The 25,769-nt window shown below is 35.2% G+C and overlaps 1 protein-coding gene across 1 annotated transcript in view; it reads left to right on the top strand.

Moving 5' to 3' along the window:
• LOC126368077 (junctional adhesion molecule 2A-like) overlaps nt 1–25,769 on the top strand; it is a 100,449-nt gene that overhangs the window by 53,964 nt on the left and 20,716 nt on the right. Inside the window, exons 3-4 of the mRNA XM_050011960.1 lie at nt 17,461–17,596; nt 25,117–25,250. Of these exons, the coding sequence (XP_049867917.1) occupies nt 17,461–17,596; nt 25,117–25,250 (270 nt within the window). The remainder of the gene's footprint in view (nt 1–17,460; nt 17,597–25,116; nt 25,251–25,769) is intronic.

Genomic DNA, 25,769 nt, shown 5'->3' with positions numbered 1-25,769 from the left:
TGTATGTACAAAATAATACAAATCAATGGTTATTCGTTTATCTCGCTAAAACTCGAGAAAGATTTGGATGGTTTTGGTTTTGAAATGTTTGCCGTAGTCTAGAAGGATTAATCGGTGAGAAAATATGGAAAAGGGTGATAAGAGTTCACCGGATCACCTAGTAATCAAATAAATAATAAACTAGTATAATATCTATCAAATCAACCATTGAAAACGGTTTATAACCTAACGCGATCTGACAAAGCTGGGTGAAAACAGGTACATAGTTTTTTACGCGATAGCAGTACTCCTGAGTACCCCAATTACATAGTCGTGACCTTCATAATATTTTATGTTAAGAATCACCTCATTAGAATTTTGGAACCGAATAAAAATCCTGACGTGTATTGCCGCTCTAAGTCGGTTGTTGATAGGAATTACGAATACTTCGGGTGCCGTGGTAAATCTCGTTAAGACGCGTTTACATGAACGAACAGCCTCTCAGTTGGTATTGGTATTTCACTCAAGTCGGTATAGGTATGGTCTTATAAAGCAAGTATGTGGTGAAGGAAGAAGCAATTTGATAATAGGTAGAGTTTGAGACTCTTGAATATACCTTTGAATGTATACATGTCAAGAGACTCAAAGGGAGGTAGAATCAAATAATGAAAAATGACAAAAAAGCTTCACGGCTAGCAATCAGTGAGTTGGTCTGTGTGATCTTAAATTGGATTCCAACTTCCTTATCTTCCGGCTAAAGCCTCTCTTTTCCGTTTTCTATTTTCTCGTTGTATGTAGTAACGTCGTCGCAACGCTACGATTGCAATGTACTGGGTGCTACACATTTCGTTTTAATTTATATATATTTAAAGTATATTTGTATTGTATATTTAAAACGGCCTAGGCATCGCATCGTGTGGCCTTGCTCTTATTTGATTTTATTTGGTACGCCTCCCTATTTCAGAGCACTTCAAGGTTAATCTAATTTTGAATCGGTACTTATATTTCATACTCCCTTATCTTTGTCTCTGAGAGGAAATTTTGGGTACTGCTGTTTCATAATACTCAAAGTTTTTTCATTCCTAGCGAGGCTGACTCTACAAAAGAGCACTTTTCTACCAGTAAACTAATAGCCAAAACAAAATCTATATTAAAATAAAAACAAATTCAAATGTATTTATTAAATTGCTACAGGTCAATAAGGTCTTAAACAATATTACATACATCTACTACAGCATACCAGTTTAGGTGTACAATTTTTAATTCAGATATATTTAAATTACAATTTCAATTTTACTAGATATTAAAATAATGTGAGTCAATATACATGTGAATATGATTAAAATTAATTTTACTAGGTACGCTTAGCGTGAGTCAATATGAAAAAAATATAATTCGATAAAGAACATAAAATAAAATACAACTATTTAATCCTACAATCATTAGTAAGTAACCATCTACGTAATATACTTACACACAAGATACAACAGAAACCTTCTCGCTCACTTATTCATTTACAACTTGAAAATTTTACGAGGTAACATAAAAATGAATCCATTCCGTATGCATGACAAGCCTTTCGAGCACGTGGACAGAATTTTGCTCAGTACCAAAAATGTTGGAGACGAAATTACCTCCGTAAAATACACGACGTTTAAAGTAAAATAGACTTCTGGCAGTACGTAACTGCAAACGAGGCAGCCCTTCTTGCCTCGTAAATTCGAGGTTTCTGTACGCACCTTTAAACATTCTGTTTTCAAACAACTTTACAGCTTTTATGACGAAACGTACTAAGATTCTGAGTCTGATATGGAGCAAATTTAAATATTTTATTCTGCAAGGATAGAAGCAAATATGCTTAAGACAGTATTATGCAGATTTTTGCGAATAAGAACATACATACATAAACTCACGCCCGTAATCCCTAATGGGGTGGGCAGAGCCACAAGTAATCAAAGACAACTTGCAGCCACTGTTGATACGAAGTCCAAAGATGGATATGATGAACTTTATGGTGATAAGGGAATAAGAACATTTCTTTAAAAGTAAGTACATTTCTTTTTTAGAACTGTAACTACGTTCACGTATCTTTCAACAAAAAAAAATCTTGGGCTGATTATGGATTGCAAGCTCTCTTGCCGGATCTGCATGACAACCGCACCGCGCGCGGTTCGAATTATATCGAGCGCTTGGACCAATAAATTATACGAATGCTATCTAGTTGGCCTGCACATGTAAATGAAGTGAGTAGGCGCATACATTTCTCATTCCGTTCTCTCGAGCAGCTTCAGTATTTCTTGCCGTTTGCTCAAGTCCTTTTATTCCTGTCCTCGATTGTGCTGACGTTTGTTACCTGGATGCTACTGAACAGTTACTCGAAAAGCTTGAGCGGCTCCAAAATCTGGCCATATTTATTTTATTTGATTACATATCGGAGTATCAGGCTCGTCTTAAGAGGCTTTCTATCCGCCTGCATAGTAACGTGCACATCTTTTCCTTCCTTTTCAAAGTTATTAAAGATCCCAGTCCCGAATACCTCCGCTTTCGTGTCAGTTTCTTACCACCCTGCTCTCGCTCTAGGAGAGCATGTGTCATTAAAACCCTCACAGTCCCTCACTCCAAAACAAACTTCCCTTTCCATTATTTTTCCGTCCGCGCTGTGCAGATGTGGACTTCTAGCGGATATACGTGAATGCCCTTCCGTATCCTTGTACAAGCGTAGGTTGAAAGAGCATTAGCCTCTCTAAACAGTAACGATATGTAGTAGGTATATTTTTTTTATATACATAATATTTGTTTGTATGAAGGTGTATATTATTTTATCTTTCATAATTATTAGATACCTGTATGCTATACATATATCTTTGTTTACTCTTTCTTTCTTTTTATGTATTCTCTAGACAGAAGTATACGATACACTGAGTGATCTTCTTAACCCTATAATATTTCCCTCCAAGCAGGCTTAGCTGGAAGAGATCTCTTTTAGAGGTAAGCTACTTTTTGTTTTATGTTTTCATTGTTTGGTTTTTCCTTTTTATTGTACGTGTATAAAGAATTAGATAAGAATAAAGTCACTTCGAATATTAGCTTTTTGGAAGCAGCCTAACCATTTCTATTTCCGAACCTTTTTGCATGTCTGGAAGACGTAAATTAAATTTGTCAGCCTAACGTAACATAAACCAACTATGTTACGCAGCCTAGAACCCGCTGACATTAAAATATACAAAGAGAAATAAAATGGAAATTAAGTACAATGTGTTTCGAAATACCTTCGAGTTGAAATGGGTCGATGACTCGTCTCTCGTATTTTAAGTGGGATGATCAGTATTATTCAACAAGTGCTAGCCGTTTAAAATTATTTCTAACTGACAATATTATTCAGTAAGTACTTTTTTGTGCAATAAAATATTTTGAATTGAATTGAAACTTAAAATTTTGGAAGAAAATGCAAACTTTCCTCACATATATTATGACTCTACTGGATTTATTGCACCAACGAAATACCCGAGCGATCGAAGGGACTAACAATATTAAACGTACGAGTACTTAGCAAGTATCTGATGCATTACTTCGTCTTCCTTGCAAATTCACATCTACATCGGCAAGTGGATATGGTAGATTTGCTCCTGAATAGGATCATCACATAGACAAGCATAATCCCTAAATCTACTGCAAACTGCGGAACAAGTGCGTTACTATAATGTTGATATTAGTGCCTATTTTGGCAGACACCAACTTGATTTCTTTTTAGTAATAAATGTTTCTTTCTTTATATATTTATTTTGTCTATTTCAAAACTAGCTCTGTTTCTTTCTTGCACTCATCGTTAAAGAAGGACAGCACTATTTTTAAAACTGTAAAATAAAAGTAAAATAAAATCTGTGTCATTGTCGACCACTGGAATACACTTTTCAATCTTCTTCTCCTTATCGTGTAGGGTCAATTGTGAGGTGGAATACCAACCTCATCAACCCTGGTGTCAGGGTTATTATTGAGCCGCCAAAGGCTCCTGACATGGCTCATGTAACTTTTTTTTGACGTGACTTATTGTAGATTTGCCACAGATGGCATTAACTACTTGGCCGGACAAATGGGGAGCGCTGAAGGCTCTCACCCGGTCGACTCATGTAACGATTACTCACTTACATTACAGGCTGATCATCTGATTGTCTGAAAGTAACACGATCTGTGCTTCGGAAGGCACGTTAAACCATTGTTCTCGGTTACTCTTAAATTATTATTTAAATTGCAATGAATAGTTTGCACTCAGAACAGAAAATAAAAGAGAAATGTCATGAGACGCAGTTTACATTGAATCCGATGTCGCCAGATACACAACTACCTTTTGAGGGAAAAGAAAATGAATATGAGATGCGGAGTCGGGAACCACAAACAAATAAAGTTCTTCTTACCTTGTTTAATATTTTATCACGCATCGATCCGATCAAAATAGTTTACTATAAATAAAGCGCGTGAATGTTATAAAATTACAAACCGAGTTCCTGTTTGACCAAAACTAAGTATCTAATTATACAGGGTGTTAGTGACATCGTAACGAAAACTTTGAGGGATGATTGAGACCACGATTCTGAGTTGATATCAAGTGGAATTTTCCGTCGCAAAAGTACGAAACTGAAAATAATTTAAAAATGCATAAAAAATATGTATTTTCCGACTGAAAATTCCACTTGATATCAACTCAGAATCATGGTCTGAATCATCCCCCTCAGTATTCGTTACGGTGTCACTAACATCCTTACCTACTTGTATGGCTACCGTATGTACTTGTGCGGGGTGTAAATGCCATCGTAACGAAAACTGAGGGGGATTATTCAGTTAATTATTGCAAAAGTATACCATTGCAAAAGTATACAATTGAAAATCATATTAAAAACTAAAAAAAAACATGAATTTTGCGACGGAAAATTCCACTTGATATCAACTCAGAATCATGGTCTGAATCATCCCGCTGAGTATTCGTTACGATGTCACTAACACCCTGTATGTAAACTTTTTACATTGTCTTTATACGTTACTTAATATCTCTCATCCTAATACCTATACTTTAGTTTCCAAATAAATTATTATAATTTACTAATTCATTCGATTCAATTGAAAGTATATATAACATAATTACGACTATGTACTTATTTATTTAATGCCTTCAATATAAGATAGCATTATGTAAAACATTTTTTCATTAAACTAAATATCACAAGTGAACATTACATTTATCATTAAAAACAACAATGTAATCTGCAGCTAGTGTAAGGTCTCAGTAGTTAAAAATTCACTGTAAATCAACATATACTACTAATTAACATGTAATTACACACTTCACACTATTTTTTGTATTTTCTCTTTTTTTATTTTGTATTTTTTTATCCCAGTAATGTGATTCGTAACTTTGTAGTAGTCATGTTTAAATAAAGACTAAATACTAGTTAAAATACTAGTTTCGCTGAGCGCGAGGGTAAGCATCGAGTTATGTAAATATATTATTAACTTGTAAAACACGGAGCCTGTAAAAACAATTTTCCGTAATGTTTCATGTTGCTCAAAGGGTTAATCTTAACTTTATGGAATGTTGAACTAACAAATTGACGTCACTAGGTACTGGAATCTGTTAGATTCAGCCGTGATATTCCAACTATTTAGGTGTTGCAAGTTTGTTAGATACCAAATTTCTCTAAAATAAAGTACCTAGTTAAATACTAATATCGGATTGTCAACAGGTCATACAAACGGACTGTAATAATTTGCGCTGCAAGCCAATATTACTATCGCGATGCAGTTTTTGTTCGGATGGATTTCAATCACACAATAAATGCGGTTCTATTGCAGATGAATTACAGTCGATTTTCAGTTTCGATTCAACTGCGGCAATAATTTATTCATTAGCATTCACGTCCCGAAATATGTTTCAGCCATAAACACTATAATGGGGTCGCAAAGCTTTACGTAAATAGGTACTTTTATTTGTGCTGTCGGTTGTAAATGACACCCCGAAATGTATGTTGAATATTTAATTTTCATCAGAAGACCGTTGACACAAACTAAAATTGGTAAATTACACTTCACACGAGCGTAAATTTCATTAAAAGGTAACTATTTATGACAACAAATGTATTTATACTTACTTAGTTAATTCCGTATTCCGTATTCCGTTTTGGGCACCTTGCCTCGGTGTGACGCATTGGAGGAGGTGTTTTATTTATAAGATGTGTTTGTTTTGTTTTTAATTGTTTGAATAAATAAATTATTATAAATTCCGTATGTAAGAGACAAAAAATGATAATATTAGAATTTTGATACTTAGTTTGTATCGCAAAGGCAAAGGCATAAACGTCATTCAACCAACTTTAGGTAATAATTTAATAAAAAATTAACAACTGCATGAAAATACCATAAGGTTCATCATATCCAGCTTACGACATTGTATCAACAGTGGCTGCAAGTTGTCTTTGATTACTTGTGGCTCTGCCCACCCCATTAGGGATTACGGGCGTGAGTTTATGTATGTTTATGTATGTATGAAAAGCAAAAATATTCAAATTAGTTTTTTTTTATAATCTCTCTCTCTTTATATAAGAGCTGGGCTCTTGTCGGTGTTTTTTTTTATAATAGCATAATATAATTTAAAAACATAAAAAAAAATCCTTACATACCCAGTTACAAACAAACAACAGTGTATTTCATTACCTGAGTGCTACTGCGTATAATAAACAGTTGTTTTCATTTCTTGTTGATCATGTTTATGTTACCTTTATCAGAATTTGACTTACCCAAAGAGTATGTTTTTTTTAATGGACACTTTTTAACGTAAAGTGGAAAAATAGAGATGACACTTATTTCCAAGTTCTTTCTTTAAAATAACAGGTTCTTAGCAACTAACACACTTAATAAAATCCCGGACACATTGTGGAAATCAATGACGGGAGATTATGTCCTGTCCAATGCAATGGTCATATCGGCGACAGACTGTCTTGTCATCATACGGTTCATCAGATTCATCTTAGCAATTCAATTGCTAAACCTGCGTACGTATCTACTTTATTCTACATATGGGACTGCATTATCCCCACGCTTAATTTTTCAGTGCCAATTTACTTCATAAAAGTCGTATATTTTTTTTTACGCCCGTCCATTTAATTTTTACGAGGGTGTTGACCACTAAAATTTTACGATGTGCCTGTAACGCCAGTTAATTTACAGTGCCAGTGTAACGTGACATTTTGAGTTACACCAGAACTCATTTATGTTAAGCTGTATAATAAATGAACATGGGAACAATACAAGGCTTTACGGCAAATGGTAATTACACGTATTCCCTCTATGTTCTGTAATAAATGACCGTGTATTTTAGCTTGCCTGTTGATGACCCAATACGTCACGCTCCACTCAAACGAAAGCCGTAAAAGTACCTTTCCTGATTTGTGTGCGAATAAAAGTAGTTTTATTTTAACCAAATAGAAGGGTAATGTTGAATTGCCGTTCTTGGAGAATTTCACGTTTGCCTTGAACGTCGTTCAGTAGTTGAGGCCCTATCTCACCACCTAACGTTAGTCTAACAGAAACCTTGGTGAAGTATGGGTATTTAGTTCATCTTCCAATGGATGCTCTTTTTACTGACCTATTAGGATATAGTCACACCAGTGGTCAAATTCAATACAGTTAATGCAAAAATATCCTAAAATGTTTGGTCTTTTTGCAAATATCCAGTTATAACTTCTGTATGTCGCCAACTGACGTAAGTTCTCAACTGGATATTTGCAAAAAGACAAAAGATTCCAGGATATTTTTGCATTAAGAGTATTGAATTTAGTAATAAGATTGACTTCCGGTGTTTTAATACTACCCTCTAATAAGTATAACTAAGTTAACTAAGATAATTAGAATATCATTAAATACCTTTCAATTTATCTCTGCTGCTTTTATTATCTTTCATAGCGTAGGTATTTCGTTATATTTCCCTGCATAGTTTTAAGTGGAAATTAATTAAATAAAATTATGCGTAGTTTTACCACTGGAGTCGTGTTATTTAGGGTCATTGTATAACTTATTGTTATGTACGGAATTCAGAGCATTTAGCTTTATTACTTTATTATTATTAATTACAGCTTAGTTTACAATTCCACATAGTAAACTTCAGTTTTCAACTATTAGGCAAATGAATAATCTACTCATACCTATAATTGACTATTGCTTACACACGTTTTCTATAAACATTGACAATACCCTAGCAACAAACTTGCAATTAAAATTCAATAAAACCTTTTAAACCTATGAATGACAATTATATAGAATCGGATTTAAATGGAAAATCGTTAATGATGTTAGGTGTTTCATCGATTCAACACTGTTTATTATTTGACTGCGGCGAAGTAATAAGAAGGGTTACGTGTTTGACCGCATATAGTATGTATGTATATAATATAATGTGTATGTGTGTTGCACAACCGTTCCAATCGAAATTCTAAACCACTTGTCAGAATTTAACAAATGAGGTATCACTAAAAGCGTCTTTGTTGACCGGTGGTTATAGGCTATGTGACATTATGCTAAATTCAATGTGGCGCCCTCTAGAGGACATAAACTGAGGATAAAAAAAAATATTTTTTCGAAAGATCACAATTACCTATATATTGGCATCAAACTAAAGGACTTTATTCGCAGATTTTAAATATGTAAGTACATATTACTAGATTTTACTTGCGGGTTTCTCTGTATTTACGCGATAATTACGTTGAATTGATACATAACTGAGAACAGGTAACCGTATCTCTTTCTTAGAGATAATCTTAACTGTACTGTCTGTTTTCTTTGTATGTTTCTTTCTGTACAAATAAATAAATAAATAATAACTGCTGAGATATATCCCGGATAGGTTTATCTCCAAATCTTGCATAAAACACGCATTGGAAGCACGTTATCTTAATAACTAAGACCCCAAAATAATATAAATAAAACTAAAATATTAAAAACTAAATCCCGACTACGGAAAATGGCGCTTTAAAAATTATGAGGTTTATTTTTTCTGATTTCTTTTCCGTACTCATGTTTAGATGGTAGCTGTTGTCGTATGCTAATTTGTCCTTAGATTTTACTTACCATACGACCACGTCTATCTCCTAAACATGACGATTCGAAAGAATTTCAGAGAAATTTTATAAATAAAAATAAAATATTAAAAACTAAATCCCGACTACGGAAAATGGCGCTTTAAAAATTATGAGGTTTATTTTTTCTGATTTCTTTTCCGTACTCATGTTTAGATGGTAGCTGTTGTCGTATGCTAATTTGTCCTTAGATTTTACTTACCATACGACCACGTCTATCTCCTAAACATGACGATTCGAAAGAATTTCAGAGAAATTTAATTTTTTATTATTTTCCTGCTTCATACTTTTTAAAACGTGACTTTCCGTAGTCGGTTTTTTAGTTTTTAAACTTTAATTTTTATATAATGTATTTGTGATTGTGAAGGTTCATTGAGGGGAGACCTGTGCCCTGCAGTGAGTCGGATATAGGCGGTGTATGTTATGTTATGTACATTTTTAGGTACTTATGTTAAAGTACATTAAAATAACACGGATCTACGCGTAACCGGAAAGTACCATTATTATGTGAGTATTTTTCTAGTACAGTTATTTCAAGATTGTACACAACCCCTAATGATAAAATTTCACGCATTATGGAGCACCTACGTGTAAAGAATAGAGCCCGCCCAGAGAGAGAAGGCCGTGAACCAAACGTTATAAGCAGAAGACTATTAAGGCTATAAGGTATATCAATTAAGTTCTCCTACATAGAAACTCCTACACATAGAAATACGATAACATGTATAACTATTACCAGCCGTCGATGTTAATAACGCTTTAATCAACAGTCTAATCTCTTAATAGCGTCTTTTTATCTTCGCTCACTTCCCACACATTATGATGAAAATATCTCAATTAATTAGTATTCATAAATAACCTTAATTAAGAAGCAGTTACACGAGTCATTTCAGGTGCTTTTGAAGGCACGAAGTAACCGACACCAGTGTCAATTGGGTTATTGACCATACAATCTAAACAGAAAAAAGATAACTAGGTACCTAATTTCCATTGTTTTTAATTAACATGTGAGCTTCTTTGTAATAGCAAAAGCATTTTTTTGCCATTGTTTAACTGTCTCCATATTACATCGACATAGGTCGCGATTAGTTTATCAACTGCAAATAAGTTTGTAAATTAACGACTTTTGGTTATTTTGCTTATTTGTGCTGTAAGACGTTTAGCTATAATTTTTAAATTTTAAAAATTAGGCTACAGAAAATTAAAAATAAAAACAAACCCGGTCTAACTAATAGTACTCAATCATTATGACGAAAGGTTAAAAATGCTTAACCCTATAAAAAGCAAAAAATTGAGCATGTAAAATTCCTGTCACACGTAAAAAACGACCTGATGACCTTGAAGACCTGAACCGATTTCCACCAAACATAGCTAAGGACACTCTCGACTGATATACCTTTCAAACAAACAAACTACATTAAAATCGGATCATCCATTTGGGAGCTACGATGCCACAGACAGACACATACACATTTACACACACACAGACACGTCAAACTTATAACACCCCGTCGTTTTTGCGTCGGGGGTTAAAAAACAGCGGTATTTCAGGATTACATTCATTTAGTAGCTTGATTTTTTTACAACTTCAAGTAACCGCAGTAAATTAGTATTACTTAGATGTTTTTCAACTGGATATCTCCATACGGAAAAGAGACACACTGATGGGAGTTTATTTCTGTTAAGAGAGATCTTCACAGACACAAAGTGGTCGTACAATGGACGGACAACAAAGAGGTCGTATAAAAATTCAATTTTACTGTTTGAGGTTCTGAACCCTCAAAATGGATGAGTATAAAAATAATAACCAGCAGGGCTAACATGCGAAACGTGATACAATTATCGATCGATCCAATACATTTTGTCGAAATCGATAAATCAAATCAATTTTTTTTTAGTATCAGAAATAAAAAAAGTAGGCATATGTTTGAGGTAGAGTAGAACATAAGTTTTACAAAATGAACAGAGGTACCCAAACTAGGCGGAGCCTTGTGAGGAGTCTTGTAAGATTGACGCTGCCAACAAAATTTATAAACACAGGAAATTCAAAATATAAATACGGAGATGCTAGGGCTGGTAGTTATTTCTGTCAGAGAATTAGCCTGGCGATTCAGAGGGGTAATGCTGCCAGCCTGTTCAACCTTGCCTCGATGTGACGCATTGCAGGAGGTGTTTTATTTATAAGATGTGTTTGTTTTGTTTCTAATTGTTTGAATAAATAAATTTTAAATCCAAAATATAAAATAAAATATAATAAAGGAAGTTTGCTTTTTTCCCTAACATGCGTGACACGTGATTTTGTTCGTAATTTTGACAGAACGACATGACTTATTTGGGTTCACATATTAGCACCAATCGACAAAACGATGTTTAAAAAACGATTCGATAAAATGTCCGTGTAAAAATTTTATCACGCTGCGCATGTTAGCCCTGCTCGAGTTATTACTTTGTCCATTCGCATGACCTGATTCATCATATCCCTCGACAGAGCGTCTTAGCTACTTTGACTTATTTTTTCTTAGCCCTAATGATTGTGACAAAAACCTGTAGAAGTACAATCTATTTTCACCAGTCAACTTTAGAAATTACTACTCCATACTACTACTACATACTGCATACTGTTACTTAGAACAAAAACATCCATTTCTATTAATTGAAAGCACCATCAAAAAACCGTCCATAATAGTTTGTGGAGAAAATCTTTTCTGAGAATCTAATCTAATCTCATCGAATAAACCACGTTACTTTGTTATAACAAAGCTCTTTATGACTGATTGTCGATTCTATTTCGTTGATGACAAATAATATCGAATTCTACGATAAGGATTGTAATGATGATTGCCATTAAACAAATATACATCATATACGATCCCCCCCGGTGAAGAAATATTGAGATTGATTACACTACAAGAAAAAAAAATGTTACATACATCTAAGGTGACAGCGTACCTAATAGTTTTTTCACCTTACGCTCATGTGATGGTAGCAAAACGGTGAAGCCACATATTTTACCTAACGTGTAGAGTTTGGGAACTTAGGATTTGTATAGTTGGCGTGTAGAGTTAGAAGCTTGACTCTACATGAGATCTTACAACTTAGCCGAATCCAGCCCGGAGATTCTTCGCACCCCCTGCCCCGCCGTTACCGTAGCCACGGACAGCGGGGCTGCCGGGGACTGGGGGCCGTTTTTGATGTGTTGAGGTCATATTGTGGGGGGGGTTTGGACCATAAGCCCACCGCGCTGGTCCAGTGCGTGTTGGTGGGTCGCCAGAGCCTCTTTCGTTAAACAACAGGATGTACCGCGTGCAGGCGAGGTTGGCTTGGGTTCCGAAAGGTGTCATTTGGAGCCCCTCACATCCCACTCACATCACATCTATTATGAAGTACAATAGATAAATTGGTACTAATCCCTATCACTATTGTTGGCAATAAACATTTTATTCACATTTTTCTTTCTCAGAAGGCTTTTAAACAGCATTTACACAATAGCTCCAAACATAATACGAATATTTATTGCGCACGAAACGAAAAAATGTAGGTACCTAATGAGTATGGGACGATTTTTCAAATAAAATGAAAGTATTCACAAAGGTGTACAAAGTTTTTTTCCACTTAGAAAGGATTATGTCAGTTGGGAAAATAGCACAATCTCCGGGAGCCGACAGGGTCGGGTGGACCGTGGAGGGATTACATTCCTTCCGAGGAGGAAATAGGGCCGGCACCTCTTTTATGGAGGCTAGACATGACGCATACCAAAAAGAACTAACCCCGAAAAACTGGAAGTATTTTATTAATAGTTCTAGTATTTTTCCAGCTTTACTAACCACTTAAGAAAATCATATAACAAATTATATTATCAAATAAATTAAACACAGAGGTTGGAAGGGCCAAGTGAACGCGACACGCGCGCCATAAAAGTATGAGTAAATAGTTCATACTTCAACTTTACGACACACGGAGCTCTTCGAAAATATACTAAAGATTATTATGTATTATAACCTGCATGGAAATAAGTCAAATATCGACTATCATGCATGGAGAGAAAGATAAAAACAATTATTATGATCGACTATTAATTTACAAAATAATTTTGCTGCACATCTTATTCTTATGAATAATAAATATTGCAGCCTATCACGTAAAATTATACATGCCGGTTCGCCATGGAATTTGAGAAGCAGTAGAGCTATCGTATTTATCTGCTTGTAGGAGTAGTAGTAAAAAAGAGTGGGACAGACCCGGCAACTGCGGTTCTTATACAAAATGCGCGTTAGGGCCTTTCCTACGTCTTTCCTCATTCCGTGGCAAAAAAAAGACAAAAATGCGTAACTCTTTGGATAGGGAAATTGTTTATGTAACTTTTAATTAGGTGTCAAAAGTAGCTATGATGACAGCGGCAAAGTCGAAAAAGGATCTGTTGGCCCTATTCCTCCAAAAAGCTATAATTTGTTTGTTTTGTAGAAACCCTCGTATTCATAATAATATACTGATTATTAGAGCAATGTCACGATCAATAACTAGTTTTCTTGTCCAAAAAGTACTTATTTTATAAGCACTTCGAAAGTATAATTTTCTTTCGTCTTACAACTTCCTTCTATTTTCAAATAATTAGAACACATTCAGTTTTGATATTTAAAATAGGCAACCCTATGGAACCTCATTTGCACAGGCAAACACCTTTTAAAAATAGAATTTTTAATCAACTCATTTTAGGCACGCAACTCTCTACATTTACTCGTACCCACATGACGTTTTTTAGCCGTTTTAAAATCGTTCCAAGTACACATCATTAACGATCACTTTTAGGATATTTCACATAACATAAAATAATAATATATTAGCATAGAATAATTTTAGCTGAAAATAATATAAGTAAAGTTAGGTAATTAATGTTCTATGCATAGCTATGAATAAAAAATACTTGGATGGTTAATAATCTGTATGGTATATCGAGAAGGTAAAATAGACGAAAATATTCTTTCTGATGTGAAGGATAACAGGCGATGGGCTGGTAACCTTTCATTATGCCCTTCATCATTAATTATCTTAGAATGTAATTACCACGAATGGCTGTAAGTTGTAGGTACTTACTCCAAAAAAATCCTATATTGATACGATCAGAAATCAAATCCGGGACTTCTTTCTAGGCAACCTTACCTTTATAAAACCTATATTAGCTTTTAAATTGATTGATGTCAATTTCAGACACCTCATAATCTATTTATAAGTAAGAACCGAATTAGTATAATATTCCATGGCAAATGGGAACTTCTACTAATTAAATTATTTACAAAGAATTTGGCAGGCAAACTCTGACACACAAATAGATCCGTTACGTCATAGACTTGTGGTCTAAGGACTTACCAGAGACCGCGCGGTGAATTGTTTAAAGTGCCTTTACACGTAATTTTGGTGGCGCAATTTTTTATCAACGATAAAGCGACAGTAATTGCCCATTACGTAACCTTTTCTCGAATCAAATTGGCCTTTGGGACTCTTATATTTGCAGCTAAAACTAGAGGTATGTACGTCACCTAAATTACAATAAAAGTCAATATAAAAAAAAATATTCTTTACCCATCTAAGTAAGTACTATTTTGCCTTATTTAACTACTTATTTATTATTAATATTTTGACATGGTTTATGCTAGATTTGCCTCGGATGTCCATTCTTGGCCAGACCAAAGGCGTTCGAGCTATTACCCGATCGAACCGTTATAATAGTTGTAACTACGTAACAATAGATTTACGACTATATTGACTTAAGTGGATGGTATTTCAGGCAAGAATATGTTCTAAGTATGTATGTACGTAAGTCTCAAATCTAGGAACGCCTAAGATGGCTGACGTAACAGATCTTAGCAGTGAATGTACGGCCACATTCACTGCACGTCAGCACACCTCCGATATAATTGTAAGTTATGGCTGCAGGTGGTCGGGCCTTCAACGGCTTCAGCTCGTAGCGTTTTGAATCGAGCTGTTCTCGACGTTTCTGTTCAAAACCATGGTGTTCACAGAACAAATAGTAAGTAGCAGTGTAGGTAGGGGGAAATAAGTATTACATAAGCTTCTAAGTATATTCCTAATTGGGCTAGTCAGTTGAGTTGGGTAAATGGCAGGTCTGAGTAAGTATTAGTATGTATGGGTCGGCATCATAGGCAAATGGGAGACTCATTTCTGATTTAACGCGGTAAAAACCCGGTATTATATGTCTCAGTGATAATGAGCAAATTAATGTTAGTTGGAAACTTATATGTCGTCGCAAAGTTCGTTTGCGTTCTAATGTCGTAAAACTAATTGACCTTATCAAACGATACATCATCAAACTTTGGTGACGTATCGTGTATCCTTTTAACATAATCTATTGTAAGTACATGCATTTAATCTCACTCAAATTCTCTTCATCCACTAACGACGGTTTTCGTCCTTAGCTTGTCTCCGCTTAATTACCCTTGTCGTGAATGAATTTCCTTTGAACCAAAGGCTAAGTAAAAGACAAGGCGAAACAATGCCTTTGTAATTTAAAAAGGATATTAATAAAATACCAGTTTAAATGATACTTTTTTAATGTCTGTATCTTGCAAGATGCAGTACTTGTCCCTAAGCTGACGGTACGGTAGTGAATGTTGGGTATGGCAGAAGAAGCATGAAAGTAGGATTAATACCGTAGATATGAGGTCTTTGCGTAGCATCTGCGGTGTTGTGTTATAGAGTGAGAAACAGTGTGACAAGAGACAGATGTGACGTAAAAGACAATAATATAGTGACTAAGATTGAGAAGGGAATGTTAGGTTGGTTTGGACACGTAAAGCGGATGAAGGATAATAGGATTACGAAAACGATATATAAAGCGAAGGCTGATGGTAGGGCTGGCAGAGGAAGACCTAAAGGACGTATATTGACCAAATTGGAGATGTCCTTAGAAAAGGTTTAGTACGATCTACTCTAAACCGGCGTGCGTGTATGAAGCGATTGATGAATGTGCAGGAGGCAAGAGAAGTGTGTCAGGACCGAAGGAAATGGAATTCCATAGTCTCTGCTTACCCCGGTGGGAAATAGGCGTGAGTTCATGTGTTTTAATGTCAATTCTTTTGCTAGAAAAATGTTCTTCCAACTTGAACAATTTCTTAGTCTACGTACTTACTTACTAAATTTGTGAAGCTGTGTTCAACGACGAAGCGTCCAGGAACAATATTACTTTTCGGGCAATGACGTGATTCAGATTGTAAAGTAAGTAAATATATTAAAAGCAGTATCTTAAAATGACTTCTACAATTTCCTTTACAAAAATCGAATTCCGCTCAAAAGGCCCGAGCTTCTGAACCGAACGATCTGACCACTAGAGTAAACCAGTTCTAACCAGTAAGTAAAGAAAGCAGTTCTACTTATTTTACAGATCTAACACAACGATAAAACTTCCATGTTTTAGCTGTTTGTCGTTTATAGCCCGTCGGCATTTTTACAGCTTGCGAGACAATGTTTCTAAAACTAAGCTCTACGAACAACAGGCCATTCTGGGGCATAAATTCTAAATGCGAACACTATGAGATGTTTTCCGTATTTTATTGTACATTTTGTTCGGCAAAACGATTTTAAGCCTGGTCTTTCTTGACCCAAAGTGATGTAATGTGGCCTTGTGAAACTATCCTCTTGACCCTATATGCCTTAACCTACTCAATGATGCTAGGATATGAGGGTTGCCGGCCCTTCAATATTGCCGTAAGGATGAAAATTACTTCACATTTGTTACTTTAACAAAATGTAGACGTCTTCATTCATCTGTTTTTGTTAAGCTTAAATATTATAACTATATTTAGACGGGTTATAATAATGTTATAATGAACATAACTATTTTCTCCGTATACCAAGCTCGTAGGTACATCGTTAGATTTTATTAATTTAGATGGTTTATGTCTAAGATTACTTTTCACGCCTTTTTTATAAAATAAACTAATTCCTAATATCAATTATGTTCGTATGATGCAGTGCAATAAAAAGATCCAGTTTTAGCGACTTTTTTTCTAAATGGCAACATTGACAATCAGCTCTCTAGTCTATTTGTAGTCTTTATAATTATATTAGCCAAGCAATGGCGGCAGCGACGAATTTTTTCTTTTTTTGACGTGACTTAAATATTCCAGGATTGACTCAGATGGCATTAACTACTTGACCGGGCAAATAGGGAGCACTGAGGGTTCTCATCCGGTAAATGAGCCCGGTACTAGTGATGCCGAACATTGACTTAGTCGAGATCAAAGAATTACTAAGTTTTAATGATATAACTCAGAATTAATAGATTGGTGCGATACGACAGAAAGAACTCGCCTACAGGTGAATGATGAACTTATTTTCTTTTTTACAGAAAGACGAGACGGACTCAAAGAGGTTGACAATAGTGAACGCGACAGACGTGGCGAACGGTCGCTACACGTGCGAGGTGTCGGCCGACGCCCCCTCATTCCAGACAGCACAGGTGCATGGGTTCATGTACGTCGTTGGTGAGTTGCTTGCTCAAATTAATTTTACTCTCGCGAGTTCACCCGCGTGGACTTCATAGCGTTGCCTTATAGTGAAAACCACATAAGCGATGTCTTTATGAATTGGATTAATCAATCAATCAATCAATAATACTTTATTGCACAACGACGTATACAAAGGACATAAACATACGAATAAAAATACGCACAATAGGATGTGAGTTGGATGTGAGTTTTGTTAACAAAACTTCGCTACAGACAACCTAATTTCTATCCAGGTAAAAAAACTATAGTATAAATTTTTATGCGGAATGAAATTAATTGAAAGATATCGGGGTTTTATTGAAGAAAATCATATCAGAATGTAGTTTTTCAAAAAGGCGTTTATTTGGTTTTCACTATAAGGCTTCGAATCCCGGTGGAGACATATCACAAAAATCACTTTTTAATCCCTAGTTTGGTTAGAACATTACAGGCTATTCACCTCATTGTCCGAAAGTAAGATGATCCGGGCTTCGGAAGGCACGTTAATCCGTTGGTCCCGGTAACTACTTACTGATGTAAGTATATAGTCGTTACATGAGCCTTGAAGGGCCTTTTGTGGCTCAGTAATAACACTGACACCAGGGTTGATGAGGTTGGTATTTCACTTCACAACCCACACGATAAGAAAAGAAAACTATAAGGCGACGTAAGTAAATTTTACAATAAAATAAATTATATGCTATCGATTGAAACAGTGAAATTTATGCCTTTATTTATGACAAAGTGGCAAACAGGGAATAATGTAAAACACAGTGCAGTGAATGACTAAGTAAATAACACTCAAAGGCCTTATCGTCCAAACGTTGCTTGCACGTTATAACTACCTCAACAATAAGGCTTTTGTACTTTTTTTTTATTGTATTCCAGTATTGTATGATTATACGTATGCTTCTTTTGTGCAAACAAGTAGGTTTTTTTAATGATTGTGAGTAAACTAATAATGACATACATAACATAAACAGCCTACATACGTCCCACTGCTGGGCACAGGCCTCCCCTCAATCAACCGGAGGGGGTATGGAGCATACTCCACTACGCTGCTCCAATGCGGGTTAGTGGAGGTGTTTTTACGACTAATAGCCAGGACCAACGGCTTAACGTGCCCTCCGAAGCACGAAATCATCTAAACCAATAATAAAGTAAACAAATACGTAAGACAAACGATGAATAAATAAATAATGAATTTGTAAATAAGTTCGATGATTGCTACTTATGTAGATTGACTTTCAGTCGATAGTGAATAATTTATGAATACTTTTCACGGTTAATTAGGTCGTTCTTCTTTTTTATCGACAATGATCTGTCCTTCGTTCTGCTTCTGATAAGTTACCTTTTAGAATTTTGTTTTATGTTTGCATTGTCCAAAAATATAGTTATCTTATTATACTCAAAATACAAGCAAAATACTAATCGGTTCCTCAATTAGTCCTTAAAGTAGCTTGATTGTTTTTCACAAAATTCTGTGACAGAGTGGTAAATTGAAATGTTGTCTCCGATGAAAAGGACCACTCTATCACAATATTTTTTGGAATGCGTCTAAAAAGAAAAGTATGTTACCAAGATAAAGAGAACCACTAAATTGTCCTCTACAGACACATCTTTATATGATGTTTTAAAATATTTAATGCCGTTGTAATTTTAAAGATGTTAAATCCGATAAATTGAGAAAATGTTTTTTTATTGTCGATAAAAAAGAAGAACGACCCAATTAACGACGCAGGAACCGGAAGTACAAACTATTGATATTTTGTAAATAGTATTGACATTCGAGTTGGACAGTATTATGTGTAATTACAGACTGCATAAAGCTTTTTAATTATAAAAAAACCGCCTTAAAAAAACATGAAGTACAAAACAAACGGAAGAAAGCGCATTAGAAAAATACGCAGAAACTAAAAAGGAAAAAATAATTTTACATTACATTTGCCTATAAAATTTAAGGGTTGCCCTCGATTTCTTACCTGATCCCATGATCAGATAACGGAAATGGGACCACCTGGGAAACATATCCTGAATAAAAAAATAATTTTCCAAATAGGTCCACGTGTCATCAAGTATTGCCAAATACATAAAAAACCACCCGACGAGTTGAGTACCTCCTGCTATTTTGAAGTCGGTTAAAAAAAATATAATTACATTATTCCTAAAATTTACAGCCAGGTAGGGCTGTGTCACTCCATGTACACTACCGTGTGAGAGCCCTCAAAGCTCCCCAATTGTCCGATCAAGTAGCTAATGCAGTCAGAGGCAAACCTTCCATAAGTCACGTCAAACAAAATCTGCATGTAAGTATAATGTGACTGCGTGTAACGGCCTTCGTGGTCCAGTGGTTGAGCGATCCGGGGGTCCCGGGTTCGAATCCCGGTGGGGAAATATCACAAAAATTACTTTGTGATCACTTGTTTAGTTAGGACATTACAGGCTGATCACCTGATTGTCCGAAAGTAAGATGATCCGTGCTTCGAAAGGCACGTGAAGTCGTTGGTCCCGGTTACTACTTACTGATGTAAGTAAGTAGTCGTTACATGAGTCATGCCAGATGCCTTTGGCGGCTCAATAGTAACCCTGACACCAGGGTTGATGAGGTTGGCAATCCCCCACACGATTATTATTTTATTTTCTTTGGGGAGCTTACAGACTAATGTTACATACTAACTTTATATTTAAAAGCCATTAACAAGCTTCCACAGATTAAAAGAAAACACAAAATCTACATTTTTGTAATATGGTTTACCCTACTACATATACCTATGGAAAAAATCCTTAAGAATAAAAATATCTAAACAACAGAAGAGGAAACGAATTTTGTTAAAAGTGTCATTTTAGCACTTTGAATGCTGCCAGCAAATGGGTCCAAATACAAGTCATGACAAAGCTTATTAAACAATAATGGAACATCTCCGTAAAAAGCCGTTCTTTCTAAAGTTCGTCTTAAGCGAGGGATGACTTTACGAGTTCAAATTTTTATTTGCGTCAGAGATAATTGATATCACGTGGTTTTCAGGATTTGTGCCCCGTTTATGACAATAGATTCGCCATCTAGTACATCCCCATGTACTAATAATAGGCAGAGTAGGCAAATACACCTCTCTCTCTCTCGCCAGCTATGTTTAAGCCCCCTTAAACATAGAGAGAGAGAGGTGTATTTGCCTACTCTGCCTATTCTTTCGAGGGTAAAGGATGATGTAGGTTATTTTATGATAGCGTCGAAACTGCAGTCAATTGTAATGCGGTTCTATTGCAGTTGTATTGCAATTGGTTTTTGGTTGAAATGCATGCCTGTGAAAGCCCCTTTACATTATCAAACAATGCGAAATCAAGTGATGATTTCAGAAAATATTTACTTAAATTACAACAACCCTTTTTAAGCTACAACAGTGGGTTAAGGTGAAAGTCCTTAGTTTAATGTCTACGATTTTATAACAACTTTGTCCAAAACAATACTTATTTATAGGTCGAACTATTGAAATTAATAAAGTTTATGTCTGCTAACTGCCAAGTAATATTTTTAAGCATGTTTGGGAATGTCTAATATACCTAAGTTTTAAGTAGGTACCTACCTATTTATTATTTAGTCATTTCAAATAGCTCCAGAGTTGTGTGGTGTGACTTTAGAGTTTTTGTTAGTAATTAACTAAATTAACTTTGGAAAAAATAATTCAATACGTCCTTTCTTTTTTGTTCACACATAAGTACCAGCCACATGTCCTTATATATACTTGCATATAAGTACCATACCTACTACTGCGAGGTCAAATGAACAAAATAAATGCAGTCCAAAGAGAGTCCATTACTAGTTTTATTCAAGCATAATGGTAACTTTCAGATCCAACCTTTCAACTAGGCACTTTTATTTTTTTTAGGCACTAGGCACATTAGGCACCTCTTAAACGATCGTTTTTGTATTCGAGGCTTTATTTATGTTTAACACCCAAAATGTTCATTTTCCCTTTAATGGTTTAACTTGTAGCTTCTACTTAACACAACTAACTAACAGAACACAGCGATAACAAATACATACATAAACTCACGCCCGTATTCCCCGAAGGGGTGGGCAGAACTACAAATAATCAAGAAACTATTTGCAGCCACTTTTGATACCTAGTCCTAATTTGGTTAATGATAAACCGTATGATAGGTGATCAGCCTATCGCTCTTACAGATGATTCATCATATTCGATAACAAATACTAGAGTTATATACTTACATAAGAATAAAGTATATAAGAAAATGTTGCCATTACCAAAGTTACTGTGATCCTGTGGGACCTACACCGGCTCGCTTCTCAAACGGGAGACGCTGGTTCGAACGCCGGTACCGGATTTTCACCACACATCATGTCAAAACGTCGAGACAAAACTTTAGATACAGTCAGTGCATTAAGTTCAGGCGCAGTATACAGACTTAATAAGGCAGAGTTATTATAAGTGGTTGCTTTAAGTATGAGACTTACAACCTTACTTACCATCTTAATATTGTTATACCTTATATCAATGAATTATTATATTAAATTCCAGTCTAATTTATATTTGGCCAAGTAGTTAATGCCATCTGCGGCAAATCTACAATAAGTCACGGTAAAAAAAAAAATGTCTAGTTACATGACTGTATCTCCGGAGACACCGCTCGACATCGGATGACGTCACCAGCCTTCGCCCGACATCTAATGAGGCATTTTCCGGGCTACCTTTCCCAAAAATAATATAGATGAAGCTGTTGAGATTTAACTATTTTCTCATTACTCGGGTACATCATCACTAATTTAAGTGCCACGCTCTTGTCAGTGTAGCATTCTCCATGCTACTTTTTTGGGAAAAATAGAGCAGTGGTTTCGCTCTTGCCTCCTGCCCCGCAGTACTCTGGTCTCTGACGCGAGTGGGATGGCGCCCAGAGTAGTCTATTTCAAAGCCATACTAGGACCGGACCAGATTTGCGCCAATGGCTTCATCATCAGCCGTACGACGCCCACTGCTGGACATAGGCCTCCCCCAAGGATCTCCACGACGATCGGTCCTGCGCTGCCCGCCAATGGCTTATTATTCATTTATTTACGTTTCTCTACAGGCGCGGGCAGGACCATAAGTTATCAACAAAACAACTCCTCAAGTTAACTTTTACATATAAGTATGTGACCTAACATGTACTGGGCTGGTTTTCTTTCATAGAATAGATATTCGAGAACTGATACGAAAACTGAATAACTATTATACATACTCAAGTAATAATAGAATTTGAAATGAAAACTTTTACATTCCAAGTTGGATCCTAAATTAATTTATAATAGCTTGATGTCACCTTTTATGTTTCACTGAATTTATTCTCTAGGTTTATCTCTGAGAATGATGAATAAACTTTTCATATTAACATTTACGATTTCAACAAATGGAGCTCCATTAAAAATGTTAATGGCTTGTGAAACAATTTGAGCGACGACATTCAGACAATAATTGGCCTTTTCGAGGTTACACTGAATACATATTTATTAGACATTTACGGCAGTGCCAACAATAAGTATATTATTATACGCCTTGTCTAAATTTGTTTATGAGATCACGCAATATTATATTTAATATTCAATAATTTGTTAGCTATTCCTAATAATTTATGTTTGGTATAGATTCAATTATAATAAATTCTCCTGAAGAGTAGAGAAACGTTAATTATTACATAATTCGAGTTACTTCTACAACATACATACATAAACTCACGCCTATTTCCCACCAGGGTAAGCAGAGACTATGGAGTTCCATTTGCTTTGATCCTGTCATACCTCTCATGCTTCCTCCATATACATCTATCTTTACGACTTATTATAAGATTAGTGATTATCTACAAGATATGAATTAAAGAATCAAGACTAGGAATGTCCTGGCGGTACATTCAACTTTCGCTTACGTCAAGAGCTTATTAATTACAATAATATTAAACATTGTTGATACATTGTTGTTGTTACATTGTTGTTGTATTGTTGTTGTATTGTTGTTGTTGTTGTATTGTTGTAGTTATTGTTTTATAATGTGCTTTAGTAGATGTATTATCAGGTGCAAAAGTCGAATCAGTCTCTTGCAAAAATCTGGTTAGGTACACTTAAGAACTTCTGATTACGTGTCGTTTCTGTAATAGACCACAAATAGATCACAAACATACCATCATAAAAATATCAATTTTATAATTATGATGACCATGTTTCGAAAATTCACCACTGTTTACAAAAATCTCGCTAGCATAGTGGTTATAAGGCTTGAGGAAGATGAGGTGACTAGACTGTATAATCGTAGGATCGAATCCCACCTTTACTTTCCATCAACATTTATAAATTACATTTAGTTAGTTACTAGTCAGAATATATATTTATTTTAATTTCACTATAGATAACGAATACATATCTTAGTGCATTTTATATTGATTTCATATAAAACGGTATTCCAAAGCTTGGTTTTAGCATTTGATTAAACAATATTTTTGTGGGGCTTGTTTTCAAATTTATAGTGTGCTGTCGATTTTTGTTTCTTTTTATAATATTTATTTTTTTATTTTATCCTCTTCTTTTATTTTCATAACTTAGCATCGAAGTAAATACTCTTTCGTAGTCTATATGATGTTAAACCCTTTTTAAAAACCTATGTATGGCGTACCTTCATTGTTTCAATCCTACAAAATATAAACCGTGGATTAAACTACCTAAAAAAAAAACTGGCTTGCAACATCATTATTACCATTTGTAAATCTGATAAAGAATAAGCTCTTACCCACCCTTTCCTATGCTTTCCCTTATTTTATTTTTTTAATATGAATGTTGGTACTGACGAATCCTGTGGTGGATTTACATTCTGTTTTTCATTGTTATTGTTTCTGAACAAATATTTTGTTTTCTTTTAGCTCTTACTATCTTTTTCAATAAATAAATAAATGTAGAATTTATTGTGTGCGCATCAGGTAAGCGTCGACCGCAGCGCAAAGTTCTATCAATAGTGGTCAAACACCAATCCAATCTACGAACGAAACGACTGCGATAACAATAACGTGAATAAAAAAGTAGTCAATAAACAACAAACTACGAGCAACGGGTTGTGAAATCAAATATTCTAGAATGTACCGTGAGTGCCACGGAACGGCAGCAGCGCTGCGGCAGCATTACAATATAACGTATGCGCTGCTCATAACTCGCGCGCAAAGAGTAAATTATGCTTACAAAAATAACTTTTGTTTCAGTAGTTCTGTGTCCTATGCAATCTGAATATAAATCTTTAACACCTTACGAATGTGGTACATCGTTCTTGTTAAATGTGGTACTTAGGTACCTATTTAATTTCATTCGTTTTTCATAAACATTTATCATCTAAAGGTAATAAATGCTCTGAATAAATTGCAACATGAAATATTCTGAGTTATTATTAAATTTCTTATTTATTAAGCCATTTTACGATAAAATTAAGTCATCAACTACAATTTAATAAAAAGTATGATTAAATAAAAAATAATTTTCTTTCCAACAGACCTGCCAAGCACAGACCCAACTTTGTCCGGGATAAAACGGCGCTATCGTTCCGGGATGAAACTGAGAGCTGAATGCATCAGCCGCAACTCGCTGCCAGCCGCCAATCTTTCATTCTTCATTAATAATGAACCAGTAAGTACAATGTGTTTGAATCTGAAACAATGGAAGTGAGTTTCTATTTGTGGCCTTGTTGATTTACGAGCATTGTCACTAGAAACGCTTTGTTCCTTGTAATATTCTTAGGGAACGTTCAATTGTAAGTACCTTTTGTTCACATTGTTTCCATTTCTTACGTACCAGTGAATGTAAAGTAGTTTAAGTTAACCTAATAATAATAGATACGCCAATTGTTCAGTATTGTTAGATAGAAAAGAATCGATCGTCCTGATCTCGACTCACCATGCTAAAGCACGTCACAACACTAGCATACTTTTTTTTTTGTTTTCCGCGAAGGGCAAGGCAAAGAGACCTATGCCCATACAGCCACGTCTTATGTATTTTTTTTCTTGAAGATGATTAATGAAATGATGAAAGTTGATGACGATGAATGATGAAACCTAAGCCCCCACTGAACCCCAAACGAAATAACTTAAAAGTCCGCATAAAGTTTCGAGTTATAAAATCGGCTTGTTGGTACGAAGCGAAAATAGA

This window comes from Pectinophora gossypiella, chromosome 7 (genome assembly GCF_024362695.1).
Source record: "Pectinophora gossypiella chromosome 7, ilPecGoss1.1, whole genome shotgun sequence".
NCBI classification, from domain to species: Eukaryota; Metazoa; Arthropoda; class Insecta; order Lepidoptera; family Gelechiidae; genus Pectinophora; species Pectinophora gossypiella.
Note: the sequence above shows the minus strand (reverse complement) of the source record. Positions and strands in the feature narration are given on the sequence as shown.